The sequence below is a fragment of the Phocoena sinus genome, chromosome 2 (assembly GCF_008692025.1).
Source record: "Phocoena sinus isolate mPhoSin1 chromosome 2, mPhoSin1.pri, whole genome shotgun sequence".
NCBI lineage: Eukaryota > Metazoa > Chordata > Mammalia > Artiodactyla > Phocoenidae > Phocoena > Phocoena sinus.
Window position 1 is genome coordinate 82,201,765 of NC_045764.1, and position 19,508 is coordinate 82,221,272.

Here is a 19,508-nt window from a genome sequence, read left to right on the forward strand (position 1 = left end):
GAAGTGGAGGAGGAGGAGACACAATAAACAGTTACAGGCTCTGGCAGCTGGCGATAGCCATTAAAAAGGAAAATGAAGCAGAGTAGGGGTGGGGCAGGGCTGTGCCTTTTGTATCTGGCATTCAGAGAAAGCCTTTCTAATTCCATAAGGAAGTGAATTGTATCACTTCACACACACACTTCGAGGAAGAACATTTGAAGTAGAGGGAACAGCAGGTGCAAAGGCCCTAAGGCAGGAAGTGTTATTGGAAAAAATAGCCAAAAGGTTGGTAAATGCAGAAAGGAGTGAGAGAAAGGAGGGGTGGTAGATGAGGCCAGAAAATGGGGGGTAGGCAGGAGGGAAATGTGCAGATCATGCAGGGCCTTAAGGGCACTGGACAGTTTTAGTAGAAAGGACACCTCCTACCTCCCGACACATGCCTGATTCAAACACCAGTGGTGCTGTCTATGGAAATATATTCCCATGTAAGTCTTGTGATGGATTTCTTTTATTTAATGGACACAAGATAAGTTTATGTGTGTGTCTCTTTAGCAACAAATGTTATGAGTGGTGATTCTTGGTGGGGTATGTGTTTGCTTATTCTCAACAATATCCATGTAAAGAGGACAGTCACACAGTTAAAAATGTTTCTCTGAAGTGCAAAATCTTCTTATCGTTAAAGCTTTGTATTAACATTTGTGTCTTAGTCATCTCTGGTTGCCATAACAAAATACCACAGGCTGGGTGGCTCAATAACAGAAATTTATTTTCTCACAGTCCTGGAGGCTGAAAGTCCAAGATCAAGGTGCCAGCGTGGTTGAACTCTTGGTGAGGGCCCTCTTCCTAGCTTGCAGACAGCTGCCTTCTTGCTGCGTCCTCACACAGCAGAGAGAGAGAGAGATAGCAAGCTCTAGTCTCTTTTCTTATAAGGACACTAATCCTATCATGAGGGCCCCTTCCGCATGACCTCATCTAAACCTAATTACCTCCTAAAGACCCCACTTCCAAATACCATCACATTGGAGGTTAGGGCTTCAACATATGAGTTTTTCATTTGACTGAAACAAACATTCAGTCCATAACAATATCTACTTTCATGTCCCCAAAACAACAGATGGGAACAATTGTTAATTTTGTACACCTGGTAATTTCTCAGCTCTGGGACCTGCGGTTTAAGGGGAGAGAGCGCTGAGCAGAAATGGAGGGTGTGTTTTTGGCCTGCTGCCCTATGACCAGGAAGTAATTCTCCTCCCTTTCCTCAGAGTCCTACACTAAGCGCCCTGCCCCCATCGCCACCAATATCCAGCCCTGACAGAGTCAGTCCGTTCACAAAGGAATGGGAAGTTCGGAGAAAGGTGATGGTAGGCCTGGAATGTGTGTAGGTGTGGTTCTCCCTCTGGATCCTGGCTCATTTACCCCAGAAATGGGCTGCTGCGCTTTTTCTTCTGAAACTCCCATGACTTCCACCCAACAAATACCCTTGCTTTGAACTCTGTCCTGTGAAGTTTGTTGTGAAGGTAGTATTTTGGAGGAGGAGTTAAAATTGATAGACTAAAAATCCTTTGTCTATCAATCTTAGGAGACAGATTCCACAAAAGAGATGTCAAATCTTTGTAGAAAATTATCAGTCCTGTAATTTTCAGTCATTTGCATCAAGAACTTGAAATATTGGGCAAATTCAATCGGATGAAGCCAGCTTACTTTTTTAAAACTTGCTGCCCCTTTGCATTTCTCCCGGTAGCTGCACCTGTAGCTGAATGTTTTTAACTCAGAAGGTTTGGTTCCTGCTTAGAAGGAAGGAAACCAATGGCTCTGCCAGTCCCCTCCCCCAGTGAGGGAATCAGGCACATTAAAGACAGGCTTCATATTATTGTGGTCTTGGTCAGAAGGGATGTGGGTTGGCTGCAGGACTTTTTAGGTTGTTATCTCCACTGTAATCTAATGCTTTTTTTTTTTTTTTTTTTTTTTTTTTTTTTTTTTTTGCTGTACGTGGGCCTCTCACTGCTGTGGCCTCTCCCGTTGCGGAGCACAGGCTCCAGACGTGCAGGCTCAGCCTCCATGGCTCACGGGCCCAGTCGCTCTGCGGCATGTGGGATCCTCCCAGAACGGGGCACGAACCCGCGTCCCCTGCATCGGCAGGTGGACTCTCAACCACTGCGCCACCAGGGAAGCCTTCTGATGCTTTTTAAGTGCAATCATGTGGTTTTCCCGATTGGCTGAGATGGTGTCTACAGATCAGCCTGCCTCAAGTTCCCCTTCCCGAGAGGAATGATGGTGTGCAGTCACATGGGATCACATCTCCTTGCCTAGTGACAAGGACCCCTAGTCCATGCTGCCTGAAGACAAACAGGAGGAGAACTCTCCTTGCCTGCTGGCCAGTGGGGCAGCTCTGCTGCCCAGGCTTGGGAGAGAAATAAGATTCACTTTGTATGTCCGGGAAGAGTCCCCACCACAGCCCTCAAGTTGGCTGGGAAGCTACTTTAATCCAGGGAGCCCACCATGTTCTCTCTGACAATGACACCTAGGTACCTCCTGGGCCAGACCCCCCGGGCAAATCCCAACAACACAAGGAGGGACAGGGTGAGTGTAGGCTCTGACAGGTGGCCTGGATGTGATGCAAAGGGAAGAGAGGCTTCAAGGCTGTGTCCACATGCACAGGAGAGGGGAGAGGATTGCTTCTGTGGCCTAAATCACTACTGACAGTCTTTGGCCAGAACGAAAATCCAGGTGGGACCAAGCCCAGGGCTGCCTGGCATCACCACAGCGGTGCCCTGCCAGGGACCAGGTGCGGGCTGAGTGCCACTGCAGGTCCTCCTGCTTCACTCCCAGACCTGGCTCTGTGTCCTGAGGCCTGGTCATGCAGAGGCCGAGGGACCTGGCTGAGTGGGCCAGTGCTGGTTTAGATGGCCCAATGGCCCTGACGGGGCTTGTGTCTTGCTTTTGAAGGAGGACGGCAGTCACCTGGAGGTGTTCTGTGAGCTCCTGGGCCTGGAGAGTGTCAGAGTCGCTCAGTGGCTGTGTAATCGCAAGATCATCACAAACTCCGAGACGGTGGTGAAACCCATGACCAGGTCCCAGGCCATCAACGCCAGGGACGCGCTGGCCAAAAAGATCTACGCTCAGCTGTTTGACTTCATTGTGGAGAGAATTAACCAAGCCTTGCAGTTTTCAGGCAAGCAGCACACTTTTATTGGTGTTTTGGACATTTATGGGTAAGAGTCTCTTCAATGAGCCTGTCTTTCCTCATTTTAATGTCGAATGCCTGTTATTTTTACGTCATTTTGTTCTGGTTGCTTTTTTATGTTTCACATGATCAGAAAGATGGTGTTCAGGGCTTCCCTGGTGGCGCAGTGGTTGAGAGTCCGCCTGCCGATGCAGGGGACGCGGGTTCGTGCCCCGGTCCGGGAGGATCCCACATGCCGCGGAGCGGCTAGGCCCGTGAGCCATGGCCGCTGAGCCTGCACAGCCGGAGCCTGTGCTCCACAGCGGGAGAGCCCGCGACAGTGAGAGGCCCGCGTACGGCAAAAAAAAAAAAAAAAAAGAAAGATGGTGTTCTCATTTTTTGCATATATATGGATGTTAAATACAGTCTCCTGGGCTACAGTGTCTTTTTTCTAGGGTGTATTAAATAAATTCTAAATCAATAATGGCCAACTTCCAGAGCCACATGCCAGCTACCATGCTGAGTGGTCTCCGTGCACCTTCTTATTCCTCAAACAACCTTATAATTACCCTCGTTTTACAGGTGAAACAACTAAGCCTTAGGAAGACTCTTTCACAGTTGCTCTGCGGGTGTGAAAACCCAGCACTGTACGAGGCTCTCACCCACTTCTGTTTCCCTATAGAGGCCCTGTGAGGTGTAGAGCCCTGACATACCTTTCCCGTTTCGTAGGGTGAAAATAACATCCCCAGCGGTCCTGCACCTTGCCCACACTCACACTGCCAGAGGTAGACTCAAACCCAGGCCTTTTACCAACCAGCCTCCTCACACCTAAAATCTTCTTCCATTCTTGGATCATGAGGGTCATGTGTTTGCCCCGTTCTCCAAGAATCCTTTTTTTTAATAAATTTATTTATTTATTTATTTTTGGCTGTGTTGGGTCTTCGCTGCTGCACGCAGGCTTTCTCTAGTTGTGGCGAGCGGGGGCTCCTCTCTGTTGTGGAGCACAGACTCTAGGCGCACAGGCTTCTGTAGTTGTGGCATGTGGGCTCAGTAGCTGTGGCTTGCGGGCTCTAGAGCGCAGGCTCAGTAGTTGTGGTGCATGGCCTTAGTTGCTCTGCTGCATGTGGGATCTTCCCTTACCAGGGCTCGAACCCTCGTCCCCTGCATTGGCAGGTGGCTTCTTAACCACTGCGCCACCAGGAAAGTCCCTCCAAGAATTCTAATACATTTGGGGGACCAAGTTCCCACACTGGGGTTTTTTTCTTGCTTCTTTTCATTGCCCAGTCCTGCTTTTCCAGGTCAGACTTGTGCAAAAGACACTTGTAGAACAGCCAGGAAGAGTGAGTGAGGCCTGGCCAGCGTGAGGGGAGTTAGCACCCGGGCTTTTGTTTGTTAGCAACTGGCCTTCAGCGCCCAACCCCTTCCCCCTCCCAGGACCCACCCTGGTTTCTCAGGGGGAGGAGGGGCAGATGGTCCCAGGGAAGGCATCACAGAGTATTCCACCGAGATTGGGGAGTATCCCCCCACACCCCGGGAAAAGCAGCTCTCCCTCCCCTTCCCATTTGGAGGGGAGAGCCGGCTGGCCTGCTGGGAGGGCAGGCAGAAGGGGCCGCTGAACTTTTACTCATATAGAGAGAAAACGCTTTTCCCACAGCTGTTTAATGTGAGGCTGTGCCTCAGGGGAGTTCCTTGTTTAACTTAGATTCTAAGTTAATACTATACATATGACTCCCAATTAATAGTATCTGTCAACAGTTATAAATTAGTGATACATTGCTGGGGTAGTCTAGTAAATTATTTACCTTGTCCGTTCAAAAAAAAAAAGGATTTGAGCAGCCAATAATCATTTAAGCAGACTTCTAAATGGGAATAGCCCTGCTTAACAATAGTCTCTCTCATTGTGGTGGAAATGTGACTGTTATATTTTTTCTATTCTTTTCTGTGTTTTTAAAATGTCTTTAAAATAAATAGCCTTTATTTATTTATTTTGCGGTACACGGGACTCTCACTGTTGTGGGCTCTCCCGTTGCGGAGCACAGGCTCCGGACGCGCAGGCTCAGCGGCCATGGCTCAGGGCCCAGCCACTCCGCGGCATGTGGGATCTTCCCGGACCGGGGCGCGAACCCATGTTCCCTGCATCGGCAGGCAGACTCTCAACCGCCGCGCCACCAGGGAAGCCCCAGTAGCCCTTTATTTTAAGAATATATTATTTCATTCAAGAACAAATATGCATGTGCCAGGAACTATGTCAGGTGTGATTGTTCAAGAAAATAGACATGGCTTCTGACCTCTGGGGACTTAAATTTTAGTGGCGGGGGCAGGCAGGTACTTAGAGGTTGGGATGATTTCTGGGCAGGGAATAAGTAGATGGATGTGCTGCAGGTTAGCAGGGCAGGAAGAAGAGAGGGGGCAGCTGAGAACAGGGAGCTGTGAGTCAGGAGAATGGCAGGCCGGCGTCACATCCACAGGCTGATAGACCGCTGTCATAAGGAAGTTGAATTTTTGGCTAAGTGGGCAAATCTTTGACAGGAGTAATTGTAAATTTTTAAGAAGTTGTTAGAGTAGATTTTAAATTTATATTTTAAAATTAAATTCCTCCTTGGATATTTAAAAAGTAACATGCTCACTGCCACCCATGAATTCATTTCATCCCTCCAAAAAAATAAGCTCTCCTCTTTAAGTAAGAGTGTTACTGTCTGGGGCGAATCCTTTCACACCTTTCTCCAGTATGCTTATGTCTAGGTGAGCCCTCGTGCATGCACACCTGCAGCTGTTGAGAGGACTGAGCTCAGGGTGACCTGGAAATAAGACAGCCTGAAAAGGAAAGTTACCCTCTGTGAAGGCGATGAAAGCCAAAGCTATGAGCGTTGAGATTTCAGCTTGGAAAAACATGGAGGCTTGTGGTTCCCCAGCCAGTCGTGTATTTATGTTCTCTAGACCCAGAGTTGGAAAGGCCTGGGGCTTGGAGTCAGACCGCAGGGAGTGAGCACGGCACCACACCTGTTGTGTGGCCCCCAGAAAGTCACAGAACCTCTCTGAACCTCAGTTTCAGAGGGGACCTCTCTGGCAGGGTTATTACAAAGGTCAAATGGAAGAAATCGTGAAGATATTTTAAGAACCATAAGGATTGTTCAAATGTGAACAGGAAAACAGTCATTAATGTTTGACATTCCGCCCCTGCCCTAGGAAGTCCGGCCTTTGGCCCCAGCTGCGGGCTGCAGGGCGCGATGAGGCCCTTTTGTCTCCCCTCCAGGCCCAGCCGTGGCCTGTCTGCAATGTCCAGGCCGGCAGAGCCTCTGGACCACCCAGGGCGCGTGTGGAATGGGGCTGTCAGGACTGCGGGTTCTTCTCCTGTTCCAGGTCACCCTGCAGCTGCCCAGAGGACAGTCCGTGCCCTTAACCTCCCCAGGAATTCTAAACTGAGCCACACGGGCTCAGTCAAGTGAGATTCCCAGGGGACCCATGGCTGAAGCTGGCAGGAACCTCTCGGGATTAGAGCGATTAAGAACTAAGCCTTTAGGGGGCTTCCCTGGTGGCGCAGTGGTTGAGAGTCCGCCTGCCGATGCAGGGGACACGGGTTCGTGCCCCGGGCCGGGAAGATCCCACATGCTGCGGAGCCTGCGTGTCCGGAGCCTGTGCTCCGCCACAGGAGAGGCCACAACAGTGAGAGGCCTGCGTACCGCAAAAAAAAAAAATAGAACTAAGACTTTAGAGGCACCAAGAGCTGGGGTCGAATTGCATGTCTGGCACCACATTGCAATGGTCACCATCTCTTCTGACCCTCGTGTGTAACAGTGGGGTCAGGGCAGCTCTTCACTTAGGGCGGTGTTGGGTTAAGTGAGGTGATGAGCATCAATGCTAACACCTAAAGTATTCAGCCTCCTTCTGGCAGGAGCACTCATCTGGACAGGTGGTGAATTGGGTGCCCCAGTTTTGTTCAGCCCACATCGTAGAGTGGGGTGATTCACATAAAATCAGGGTTCTGGATTCTCTTGAGAATCAGGTGACCTCACATCCTGACCTGCATTAATCCATGGCCACAGCTGGCTGGAGCTGAGTAGTACCTGCCCGTTGGGCAATCCTGGTTATCATGGGCCCCGCACAGTTCCAGCCTGCCCTGCCATTCTGTCATCTACTGGTCTCCTCTCAGCTTGTGAGTTTGCAGCTCCAGAGACAGACACTGAAAGTCTGTAAATGGAGGTGGGGCTGTCCGCCTTGGACCTAAAGGGGTCTGCTGGGCTATGGGTATTAGATGGCCTTGCCCTTTTCCTCCAAGGACTGTGAAAGCACCCCTTGGGAGGCAAAACCGTGCTGCCTCTGCGTGCAGCAAAGAGTGGGGCAACAGGAAGCAGCATTGCTTTTTCACTGGAAACGTAAGTGTTACAGTCAGGTCAGCTCACAGCTCCGTCTGACACTGTTTGTCCTCAGACAAATGTTTCAACTTCTCAGTCTTATAAAGTGAGCATAATAGTGCTGATGACAGTGTTATGGTGTGGGTTAAATGATAGGCCATATTGTACCATGCCTATTTTAATGGCTGCCTCAGGTAGGTGTTCTGTACACACAAGATGCCTTCCTGGGGCAGCCTGGAAAAAGGTGACTTATAAACTGAATGCTAGGATATTTAAACCAGAAGCTTTGAGGCATATTTAAAACTTGCAGAAAACATAGAAAACTTTTAAACTGTAAAATCTGTGAAAAAATGCTAACCTATAAATGAATGAATATATCCTTCAAGTTATATCTTAACTTGTTTAAACTGTATTTCAGTTTTGAAACCTTTGATGCGAACAGCTTTGAACAGTTTTGCATCAATTATGCTAATGAAAAGCTGCAACAGCAGTTTAACCTGGTAAGTGACTTTTCTGCCTTGAAACTAGCTCTCAGCCGTGTGTGTGTGTGTGTGTGTGTGTGTGTGTGTGTGTGTGTGTGTGTGTGTGTGTGTGTGTGTGTGTGTGTGAGAGAGAGAGAGAGAGAGAGAGACAGAGAGACAGAGAGACAGAGACAGACCATGGAGAGAGGCTCAGTCTGGTTCTTTCCCTCTTCACATCTTGCTGGATCACTCACATGCTGGGTCACTGCACCATCTTGTGGCCATATCTTGAAACTGCACCTTCCCTTCCTGTTTCATCTTTGTGGAGCCACTTGCCCACTTCTGTTTGAGTTCATCACCTGCCATTCTTGGACACAGGCCACCCCCGCTGCAGCCAGACCAAACCACTTAGTTTCCTGAAGGCTCCAGTCTTTGCAAGCCTCAGTATCTGCACCTGCTGCTCTCTCTGCCACAACCCACCTGCCCCTGTCCTTTCCCCATCCCTTCATCTTCACCTGGAGAACTGCTTGTCGTTTGAAATTCAGCTTCTCCCACAAAACTCATGAGAAGACAGTGTGACATCACGGAGAGCATGGGCTTTTGCTCAAACTGAACTGGGTTTGAGTCTCAGCTCTACCACCTCCTTCCTCTGGGACCTTGGGTTCTCTGAGCCTCATTTTTCTTATTTTGAAAACAGGTCCGTAGTATCTGCCTAGTATCCTCGTAAGGAGAAGACCTAACGTTGAATCATACCCAGCAAATGTTTTTTTGCTTTGCTAGTCCTTGCTCCAGAATTAAGTCATGTATGAGCATAAGATTTCACCCTGTTGCAAATTTGTATTCTGTTAACATTCTCAAGGATTCCCTGGAAGTTTAGCATTTAATAACTGAAACCAAGATTTATTCCAAGTGGGTGTGCAGCATAACTCACCTGAGGTCAAGCTGTGTCTGTAGATCCTGCCCCTCCCGGGACGCCAGTGCCGTCTTGCTCCCCGACATACACGTTCACCTCAACCTCAGAATAACATGTGCAAGACACCTCCTGAAAATAGCATGTCAGAGGCTGCAATTCCATTTTCCTCTTTTTTTATTCTGGTTTTTCCTCCTCTTCCACTTCATCCTCCTTCTCCCCTGCCCCACTTATTTTGGGGGTGTGTGGGGTTGAGTCTTCTATCAATGTGCAGATCCTCCTGGAAGAGGTAAAACCTTAAAATATCAACATAAAAGCCTTAGCCCTCTCCTAGCTCCAGTCCCGTAAGTCTGGCCGCTGCTGGACCCCTGCATCTGGGTGGCCTCTGGGAGTTCAGCAGTGACAAAGTGAACCTGCCACCTTCCCTTCCTGGCTCCTTGCCTTCTACGCTCCCTCTTGCGATTAAAGCACCACTGCTGACCCAGTGTCCTGAGCCTCACGTTCATCCCAGCCTCGTTGCTCTTGCCCACCTTCCTTGCACAGTGTCTGGCCTCCACAGAACCCTGGGCTGAGTCCTGACGGGCCTTTCTGCCTCCAGTCCTGCCCTCTTCAAAGCCATCCCCACCCCCAAACCAAGTTATCTTTCCAGAACTTAGGTCTCATCGTGAACTCCGTGGGTCCTCACTCTCCCTAGGAAAAGGCCACAGGTCTGAGATTCTCTGGGTGTACACAGGGGGCTGGTGTGATCTCCCCTCTGCTGTCCTTTGCAGTCCCATCCATTGCCCTCCCCCATCACTGTTGCGCTGTCTCTCTGGCCTGTACGGGCGCCGTTCAGTTCTCAACCACCTATTGGGCTTCTGTGCAATTCCCACTGGGATTCTCCTGTGGGCCCCTTTCTCCTCGTAGCCCTTCCCCCTTCTGCCACCTGCGGCCAGGATGAGCCTGAGCCAGCCCTCTGGGAGGCCTCCCTGGTACCCTCATGGCCCGAACAAGTAGTGTACAAAGCTCTCCAAGTTCTTAGCTTCTCATACTGGCCCCAGAGCCAACATTCTCAGGTGGGCTGGTTCCCACCCGGCCAAAGAGGCTGGGTCTGCCTTGGACAGCAGCAGTGACTGAGCAGGAAGGGGCTCCAGGACAACCCTGAGTGCTACAGGTGGCAGGCTGGCTCAGGCCTTACACCCCAGGATGTGGGGACCCCCTGCGAGTGGGCTGGAAGATGACAGCTACACCCACGTTAGGACCTCAGCAGCACTGATCGTGGGTAAGGAGGGTGGCGTGCATCTCAGGGTCTTCCATAAACATTCAAATCAGTCATATATCTACATTTTCCAAACGTTTATGTCCTGTTCTTCAGAAGCACACTCTAATGTTCTCTTTTACTTTCTATGTTGACTTCCGGATTTCCAGCATGTCTTTAAACTTGAACAAGAAGAGTATATGAAGGAAGATATTCCTTGGACTCTGATAGATTTTTATGACAACCAACCAGTTATTGACCTGATTGAAGCCAAAATGGGTATTTTGGAGTTACTGGATGAAGAATGCTTGGTAACTTTTTAAAATAATTGTTGTTTTTAACTTCTGAGTAGTAATCGATGAGCATATTGCAAAATGGGTTTTTTTTAATGTACATGTAAATTCCTGACGTTTTACTATTTGGTTGGATGTTAATACTGAGACAGCAGTCCATAGCAGGAACCCCAGAGGGTCCAGGGAGCCTCCCGCCCTCAGCAGGTGTAGCCCACCCTTGGGTAACATGCATGACCTCTTAGGTCATGTCCAGCAGGGAGGAGCCCTTTGAAGCTGTCGCTAGGTGTATATATAGAGTGGACATGGAAACAACAAGTGACTATACACCAGTTGTTAATGACTAATAGGAACTGAGTTTTCTCTTACTTCCTGATTCCATGAGTCACCCACTGGGAGGTGCAGCTGAAAACCCAACATCATACAATTGACAAAAGAGTCTCTAGGAATTTTCCTATTATTATTACCCTCTGGGAGGAACAACTTCACAGTGAGTCAGCCTAGCAGTGTCCTTTGTCAGGCCACAGGAAAAAATAATCCCTAGGACAGTATTCATTCTTTTGGTTTAAAGGTTATATTTTAACGTTTAAACACACATCTTGTTTCTTTTCCAAAGATTTATTTTTACCACCCCCAGCCCCAAATGCTTGTAACGTTGAAAACTTACTGGTATTTTCTCCCTAGAATTCTCAATTCCATGGTTCTTCTCACAGATTAGCCTTTCTGGTGCCACCTACGCTTTAGCCCCTTCAGTGATGTAAGATTAAAAGACAGGCATCAGGGCCAAACATTCTGGACTGATCTACTGGGGGCAGGGTGCAGAGGCCAAGGTAACCTCTAGGAGTATTTGTACCCACTCTACAGAGTTATTCCCTATATGGAGTATTAGATTCACAGAGTTCAGGCTGAATATAATTGGTAGCTTCACAATCACCAGTATCAAGAACAAGTTTTGCAACTAGCTTAGTTTAAGTAGGTAAGATCTTAGTTCAAGAAGGTAGTTATTAACTAGGCAGTAAAACAAAAGAACAGCTTTCTTCTTGAGGCAGGGGGTGGGGAGGACTACATTTGGGTTCCAATCTTCCCCCATTCAACCAAGAATAAAAATCATGTTCACATAATTTTGGGGGGAAGAAATGTTAAAATACTGCCAATTTTGCAGAAATAAAATCCTTCATTCTTACGTCATTATGTGACCGTTTCCTTTTCATCAATAACATTTTGTTCTTCTAAAAGAGCATTGATGGGCTTCCCTGGTGGCGCAGTGGTTGAGAGTCCGCCTGCCGATGCAGGGGACACGGGATCGTGCCCCGGTCCGGGAAGATCCCACGTGCCGCGGAACGGCTGGGCCCATGAGCCCTGGCCGCTGAGCCTGCGCGTCCGGAGCCTGTGCTCCGCAACGGGAGAGGCCACAGCAGTGAGAGGCCCGCGTACCGCAAAATAAATAAATAAATAAATAAATAAATAAAAATAAAAGAGCATTGATAAGTCCATTTAAATATCACTCTAAAGAATAAGATCAAAGACAGATGTATGCCTAGAGTTGCATTTGAAACAGGAGCCTCTCATGTAGAACAGTTCACTCTGAGGTGCAGCTCATCTTGGTTTCTTAGAATTAGTGCTTTTCCTCCCCTCTGTTTCCATACTTGCTATTTGATTTGCTTTTCTCTTCCAGTTACCACATGGGACTGATGAAAACTGGCTTCAAAAGCTGTATAATAATTTTGTCAACAAGAACTCTTTGTTTGAAAAACCCAGAATGTCAAACACATCCTTTATCATCCAGCACTTTGCTGATAAGGTACAGTGAGAGTTTGGAGCAGTGCTGTCTGCCCCTGGCCCACAGCTGTCTCCTGGGAGGAGCAAGCAGGCCAGGGCCGTTGCTGGTCAGAACCATCACGCTTAGCACGTAGCTTTGATGAAGGATACCTGTGTGTATGCGCGAGCGTGTGAGCATAACAGTTCTTAATTTGTCTTTATCACAAAATATATGCGTTTCAGTCATACTGCCTTAAAGATAAACGTGTTGCCAATGGACCTCATTTCTGATTTGGGGCTTATTGTGAGTTCATTAACCTTTCATCAGTTTATTTTCTCCGTGATATTGCTATAATCAAGACAGCATAGTTGTTTCCTACATTGAAAGGAATATCTTTTTGTTGACCCTTTCCTTTCTTATTGTCATAATATATTTTTACATTGGTAACAGAGACTGACTCAAGATGATGGGTTTTCTAAGTGATCTTTATTTTCTTTATATGTCTCCAATTTCTTATGAAAAAGATGTTTAGTAAAAAAAAATTTTTTTAATCAAATTACAGAAAGCTTAGGAAATGGAAGGAAAAAAAAAAAGAAAATGTACCATAACCACCTGCCCTAAACATGCTTTCTCATCTTGCTTTCCTTCCGTAAGGAAACTCCTGCCCTCTGTGTTATTGCCGGGTTGGGTGTTACTCCAGTGGCTTGGCCAGCACCTGGGGACAGCCTGTGCTTGCCTGTCCTAGAGGCTATTGCTGTGGGTCAGTCTGCTGGTTGTGCCTGAGTGTCCACGGGGGCAGTGGAGGGACAGCCAGCCAGACAGCTATAATAACCTTTGTGGGCCAGAGGAGCAGAGTTAAAGGTGACCGCCTTTTAGTGCTTGGAGTTTTTCAGATAGGCTTCTGAAGAGACGCACATGAAATGAGTGATGATATATCAAGTTATATTTTCTAGTTGCTGTCCTTTATAATTCCACAGTTGTGATCCCAAGGGAAAAAAAAGGATCAGACTTCATGTAAAGCACGTATGGGATTTACTTCAAGAGACCCTCTCTATAGTACATGGTGTCTGTACGTTTAATTCTTGTCACCTGGCACTTCCAAGAAGACCCTCTTAAAAGAACTAACAGTGTGGCATTTTGCGTGTACTATGGATGGGTGAGAAGAAACCATACACACTGTAGGGTCAGCTTAGGTTCTCAATTTCACTAACCAAGGAAATAAAATTGTTTTGAGAGCGAGGCAGCTGTGCTTAGATGCAGAAAATCAGCACACTTTGCCATGGTCCCCAGTGCCCCCAACAGAGGCACTCAGGTACCGGCTACCCTGTCCCTGCCAACAGTCTCCTGGGATTGGGAAGGCTCTATATTTGTTACACCTTTTTTCATTTATACTGGTGGCTCACACACTAGCCTGGAAGAATTTATACAACAGTCCATGTGCTGTACTCACAAGGGCGTGTTTCCAGACAGCCAGTGTTCCTGGTTCATAACCCGAACTGTGCACCAGGAAGGACACTTTCCTACCCAGGGGTCCCTGAACACCCTCTCTGCCTCCATATTCCAGCACCCCTGAAAGCCTGTTTGTTCACAGTTTGTAAATTTTTATTTTTTTATTTATGAAGAATATATATCACATTTAAAAATATATAGTCCAGAGATTTGGCTATTGTAAACAGCGCTGCAGAGGACCTAGGGGTGCATGTATCTTTTTGAATTCGTGTTTTTGTTTTCTTCAGACATATACCCAGGAGTGGAATTGCTGGATCAAATGTTAGTTCTATTTTTGAGGACTCTCTATACTGTTTTCCATAGTGGCTGCACCAATTTACATTCCCATCAACAGTGGACGAGGGTCCCCTTTTCTCCACACCCTCACCAACACTTGTTATGTGTGGTCTTGTTGACTTTATCCATTCGGACAGGTGTGAGGTGATATCTCATTGTGGTTTTGGTTTGCATTTGCCTGATGATTAATGATGTTGAGCATCTTTTCATGTGCCTGTTGGCTATCTGTCTTCTTTGGAAAAATGTTTATTCAAATCCTCTGTCCATTTTTTAATAGGATTGTTTCTTGTTTGGAGATGAGTTGTAGGAGTTCTTAATATATTTTGGATATTAAAACCCTTATTAGATATATCATTTGCAAATAACTTCTCTCATTCAATACGTGGCCTTTTCGTTTTGTTGATAGTTTCCTTCACTGTACAAAAGCTTTTTAGTTTGATGCAGTCCCATTTGTTTATTTTTGCTTTCGTTTCCCTTGCCTGAGGAGACATTTATGAAAAAGTATTACTAAGACTGATGTCAAAGAGCATGGTACTGCCTGTGTTTTCTTTTAGAAGTTTTATGATTTCAGGTCTTACATTTAACTCTTTAATCCTGTCTGGAAACACGCCCTTGTGAGTACAGCACATGGACTGTTGCATAAATTCTTCCAGGCTGGTGTGTGAGCCACCAGTATAAACGAGCAAAGGTGTAACAAATATAGAGCCTTCCCAATCCCAGGAGACTGTTTGCAGGGACAGGGTAGCGGGTACCTGAGTGCCTCTGTTGGGGGCACTGGGGACCATGGCAAAGTGTGCTGATTTTCTGCATCTAAGCACAGCTGCCTCGCTCTCAAAACAATTTTATTTCCTTGGTTAGTGAAATTGAGAAACTAAGCTGACCCTACAGTGTGTATGGTTTCTTCTCATCCATCCACAGTACACAAAATGCCACACTGTTAGTTCTTTTAAGAGGGTTTTCTTTTTTTTTTTTTTTTTGGTGTACGCGGGCCTCTCACTGTTGTGGCCTCTCCCGTTGCGGAGCACAGGCTCCGGACGTGCAGGCTCAGCGGCCATGGCTCACGGGCCCAGCCGCTCTGCAGCATGTGGGACCTTCCCGGACCGGGGCACAAACCCATGTCCCCTGCATCGGCAGGTGGACTCTCAACCACTGCGCCACCAGGGAAGCCCTAAGAGGGTCTTCTTGGAAGTGCCAGGTGACAAGAATTAAACGTACAGACACCATGTACTATAGAGATGGTCTCTTGAAGTAAATCCCATATGTGCTTTACATGAAGTCTGATCCTTTTTTTTCCCTTGGGATCACAACTGTGGAATTATAAAGGACAGCAACTAGAAAATATAACTTGATATATCATCACTCATTTCATGTGCGTCTCTTCAGGAGCCTATCTGAAAAACTCCAGGCACTAAAAGGCGGTCACATTTAACTCTTCAATATTTATTTATTTGGCTGTGCCAGGTCTTAGTTGTGGCAGGCTGGCTCCTTAGTTGTGGCATGTGAACTGTTAGTTGCAGCATGCGTGTGGGATCTAGTTCCCTGACCAGGGATTGAGCCCAGGCCCCCTGTGTTGGGAGCACGGAGTCTTAACCACTGCGCCACCAGGGAAGTCCCTGAAATTTATTTTTGTGCATGGTGTGGGAGTAGTCCAGTTTGATTCTTTTCGTGTAGCTGTCTAGCTTTCCTGGCACCACTTATTGAAGAGGCTGTCTTTTCCCCACTATATACTGTTGCCTCCTTTGTCGTAGATTAATTGCCCATAAAAGTGTGGGTTCTTTTCTGGGCTCTCTGTTCTGTTCTGTTGATTTATGTGTCTGTCTTTATGCCAGTACAATACTGTTTTGATGACTGTAGCTTTGTGATTAACCAGAGATTTGAATGTTTAAGCAGCCACCCTGGATATGTTGTTTGAGGGATCTGAGAAGCCTTATGAATCAGAAAGGGCTGCATAGAGGGTTTTTCTAAGCCAAGTTCAATCAGGGCAAACACTGACCCACTCTAAACCTGACTCTAAGAGTTTTGTGGTCCTGGAAGGTTTTGTGATCAGCTGGTCAATTCTTCTTTCCTTTCTACCACATTAATGCTGATTCAGGAAAACATTTCTGTCTGACTCAAAGGGCACCACTGAGCTTTTTTCCTCCTCCTGGTGGCTTCAAAGGCAAAGGGAACCCTAAGCCAGGTCTTCCTGTATTAGCTGCACATGTTACAGGGAAAAAACAGTCACCTGGGGCCAGTGGGAACTAATGGGTGAGTGTAGAGTGACCAGCGGCCAGTGAGAAGTCCAGGCAGCGGGAGAGCCTGGCGCTTTGCATCAGATGACATATTCCCAGCTTCCTAAGCTTTCTGTAATGGCATTGCTGTGACAAACAAACTGAATCTCTTTTTAAAACATTGCCTTTATAGCCCCTTCATTAATCTTTCTTTAAAAAGAAAACTGTGGTACTTAGACGCTGTCTGCGTTTGCCTCTTTGGAACTAATTCCTTTCTTTGCATAGGTAGAGTATAAATGTGAAGGTTTCCTTGAGAAGAACAGAGACACCGTCTATGACATGCTGGTTGAAATCCTGAGAGCCAGCAAGGTTTGTAAAGTCCTAAGAGGTAGTTAATGTTATTCATTGTGTACTTGACGTGGATCTAGATGTGTATCAGGAAAGAGTAAGTAGTGTGTGTGTGTGTGTGTGTGTGTGTGTGTGTGTGTGTGTGTTAACTGTCTTGTAGCAGCGAATTGTAGCTCCTACATACAAAAAATGACTGTTTCGGAATTGGCACTAAAATATGTTTCTAGCTTCTGAAAGCATGCACATTTCCACTCTATGCAAAATCAGAAATCAAATATGCAGATGACAGAGACGAAGGACAGATAATACAGTCATTTAAAGAATCATAATTCACATTTTGGTCATTCGCTCACTTATAAAGCACTTATCATGTGCCAAGCACTGTCCTAGATTCTGGGGATACAGCAGTGAACAGGGCAGACAGGGTTCCTGCCCTCATGGAGCTCGCATCCCAGAGGGAGCAGCATACCTTGCACATGAAAGCAAGCAATGGTAGGTAGCGCCAAGTAAGTGCTCAAGGAAAACCAAAGCAAGATGGAGTGCTGCTCTGCATACGTGAGCTCCTTGAATCCACGGTTCCGTATGATGAAGTGTCACCGTAAGAGTGACTTCTGGCTTTTTCTTTTCCTCCTTAAACATTTCTTTCAATTTAAGAATTTTAAGAATTCAAGTTCTTAAAATTTGAGAAAAAGGATATTTCATACACAGTCCTTCATTTTTTGTGAAGATTTGGTTATCATATTTATTTTCCTTCTTTTAGAACGTCCCCAGTCCTTTGCTGATGCTCAAGTATTTTTTTCTCTTTTCTTAAATTTTATTTTATCGCAGTATAATTTAATTGCTTTACAACGTTGTGTTAGTTTCTGCTGCACAGTGAAGTGAATCAGCTGTAAGTGTACATATATCCCCTCCCTCTTGGACCTCCCTCCCCACCCATCCCACCCATCTAGGTCATCACAGAGCACCAGATGCTCAAGAATTTTGACAATTTCCCAAATGAGCCTGAGCACTTCCCACTAATGGTCAGAAGTAAATCACAGGCCATGGCAACTTCAGTTATTAAAATTGATTTATGACAGAGAATTCAGTGTAGAAATAACCTGTATCTGCGTACAAAATTAGTTGACGTATTTCACCCATTGTTTACCTGGGGTCCAGTCTGGAAGAGGGACACAGATCGTGGTGAAGCACAGATGGGTCTCTGCACTAAGCCCGCAAGCTGTCAGAGGCCTGGGAATTTCAGATTCACTTGTTCCACAGGGGCTACAGGATGAATCAGGCAGGAATTCTCCCCCAAAGAAGATTCTCAATGTCTGATTTAAAAGAAGAAAATACGAGGTCTTCTCCAAGAGGGAAGATAAGACATTGAAAGAAATAAGTGATGCAAGGTAGAAAGTAGTGAGTGTCTTAAAAGAGGTACAGATCAAAGATGAAGGTAACTCAGAGGAAGTTGGGATTAATTCGCGCTGGGACACCATGGAAGTTATTGTGAAGGGGGTGGGGCTAGAAAATATTATTATAGCACCTTAAGTAATGGGTAGGGTTTGGATCTGCAGGGATGAGAACATGGGGTTAGGAGGGAGGAGATTCCAAGTGCAGAAGCAACGTGATCCAAGGTGCAGAGGGAGGAAGAATAAATGCTTCTCCTGTTCTGACACTTGGAGTGATACCCACATACAGACATTCACAAGCTTTCCCTTCTGCTCCCGTTCCTGGCAAAGAAACCGTCAGTCATCCCGAGTGCGGACGACCCTCCTGTGGAACTGAGATTTGGCCAAGATCGTTCCTTTACCCCCCTACTGGTTTAGACGTGGTTGTTGTGACCATTTCCTTGATTGTTCCAGCTAAGGACTGTGGGCGAATACTTTTGACATTGAAACCCTCTTTGTTCTTCCCAGTTTCATCTTTGTGCCAACTTTTTTCAAGAAAATCCGGTTCCTTCTTCACCTTTCGGTTCAGCGATCACAGTTAAATCTGCAAAGCCAGTCGTCAAGCCGAACAACAAGCATTTCCGGAGCACCGTGGGGAGCAAGGTACTGAGAGAGTTTTCTGAGGGCGAGGGGGCTGAGGGCAGGGAGCCAGGGATGAGTGGGACCCATTCCGGGCCTGGACACGGGCACTCGGTTTCTTCAAATCTGTTAATATAAATGAAAACGCAAAGAAAAGTAGTACTTCATCATCATAGTGCCTCGACCTCTAAGGCTACACACATCTGAGCAAACCATATGTTTGCACAGTAACCCGAGTCACTAAAGTCCTTTGCTGTTTGGGAGTATTGGACGGAGAACTGTTCTGTCCACAAGAGCAGGATATGCTGATAAACCCAGTCACAGACTAAAACCTTTCATAATAGATGTTTATGCATGAAGTTAACTTTTCCTCTTCTTGAGTAACTTATCAAGGTTGGACCTTTTTTTTTTTAAACATCTCTATTGGAGTATAATTGCTTTACAGTAAGGTTGGACCTTTTTTTTTTTTTCCTTTTAACCCGGATCTAAGCATTAAATTTCAGCACGATGTTTGTCACCTGACCTTGTTTCCTAGTTCCGCAGCTCTCTGTACTTGCTCATGGAGACCCTCAATGCCACCATGCCCCACTACGTTCGATGCATCAAACCAAATGATGAGAAATTGCCCTTTGAGTAAGTGTTCTTCTGCAACAGAGTGGGGAAGAAACACCGAGGAAACAGTTTCTGTCGTGATGTTGGAGAATTTGCTTGCAATTGTCGTGAACTTTACTGTTTCTCGGTTTTTAAATGATTCAAAACAAGCCTGCCCTCTACATATAATGTTTACACAACCCCTCTGGCTAAGCCGTCTCATCTCCGGGATTAAGCAAAAGGGTTAGATTTGAAAGAATTTTTCTACAGCTAAAGCTTACTCAACTAAGAAAGCCAGAACATTTTCCTCGATGGTAAGAATTTGTATGTGTTTGCAGGAGAGATGATGTAGAGGGGTCTGAAGTTTTGTCTTCAAACATGCCATGAGGCCTTACTTAGACTTGTTGTCTGGGG

The 19,508-nt window shown here is 46.5% G+C and overlaps 1 protein-coding gene across 4 annotated transcripts in view; it reads left to right on the top strand.

The window, feature by feature from the left end:
• MYO5C (myosin VC) overlaps positions 1-19,508 on the top strand; it is a 117,349-nt gene that overhangs the window by 35,194 nt on the left and 62,647 nt on the right. For all 4 annotated transcript variants that reach the window (XM_032622234.1, XM_032622235.1, XM_032622236.1 and 1 more), the window contains exons 10-16: positions 2,926-3,191; positions 7,913-7,994; positions 10,273-10,413; positions 12,068-12,193; positions 16,432-16,515; positions 18,393-18,527; positions 19,039-19,136. In XM_032622234.1, coding sequence (XP_032478125.1) covers positions 2,926-3,191; positions 7,913-7,994; positions 10,273-10,413; positions 12,068-12,193; positions 16,432-16,515; positions 18,393-18,527; positions 19,039-19,136 — 932 coding nt within the window. The remainder of the gene's footprint in view (positions 1-2,925; positions 3,192-7,912; positions 7,995-10,272; positions 10,414-12,067; positions 12,194-16,431; positions 16,516-18,392; positions 18,528-19,038; positions 19,137-19,508) is intronic.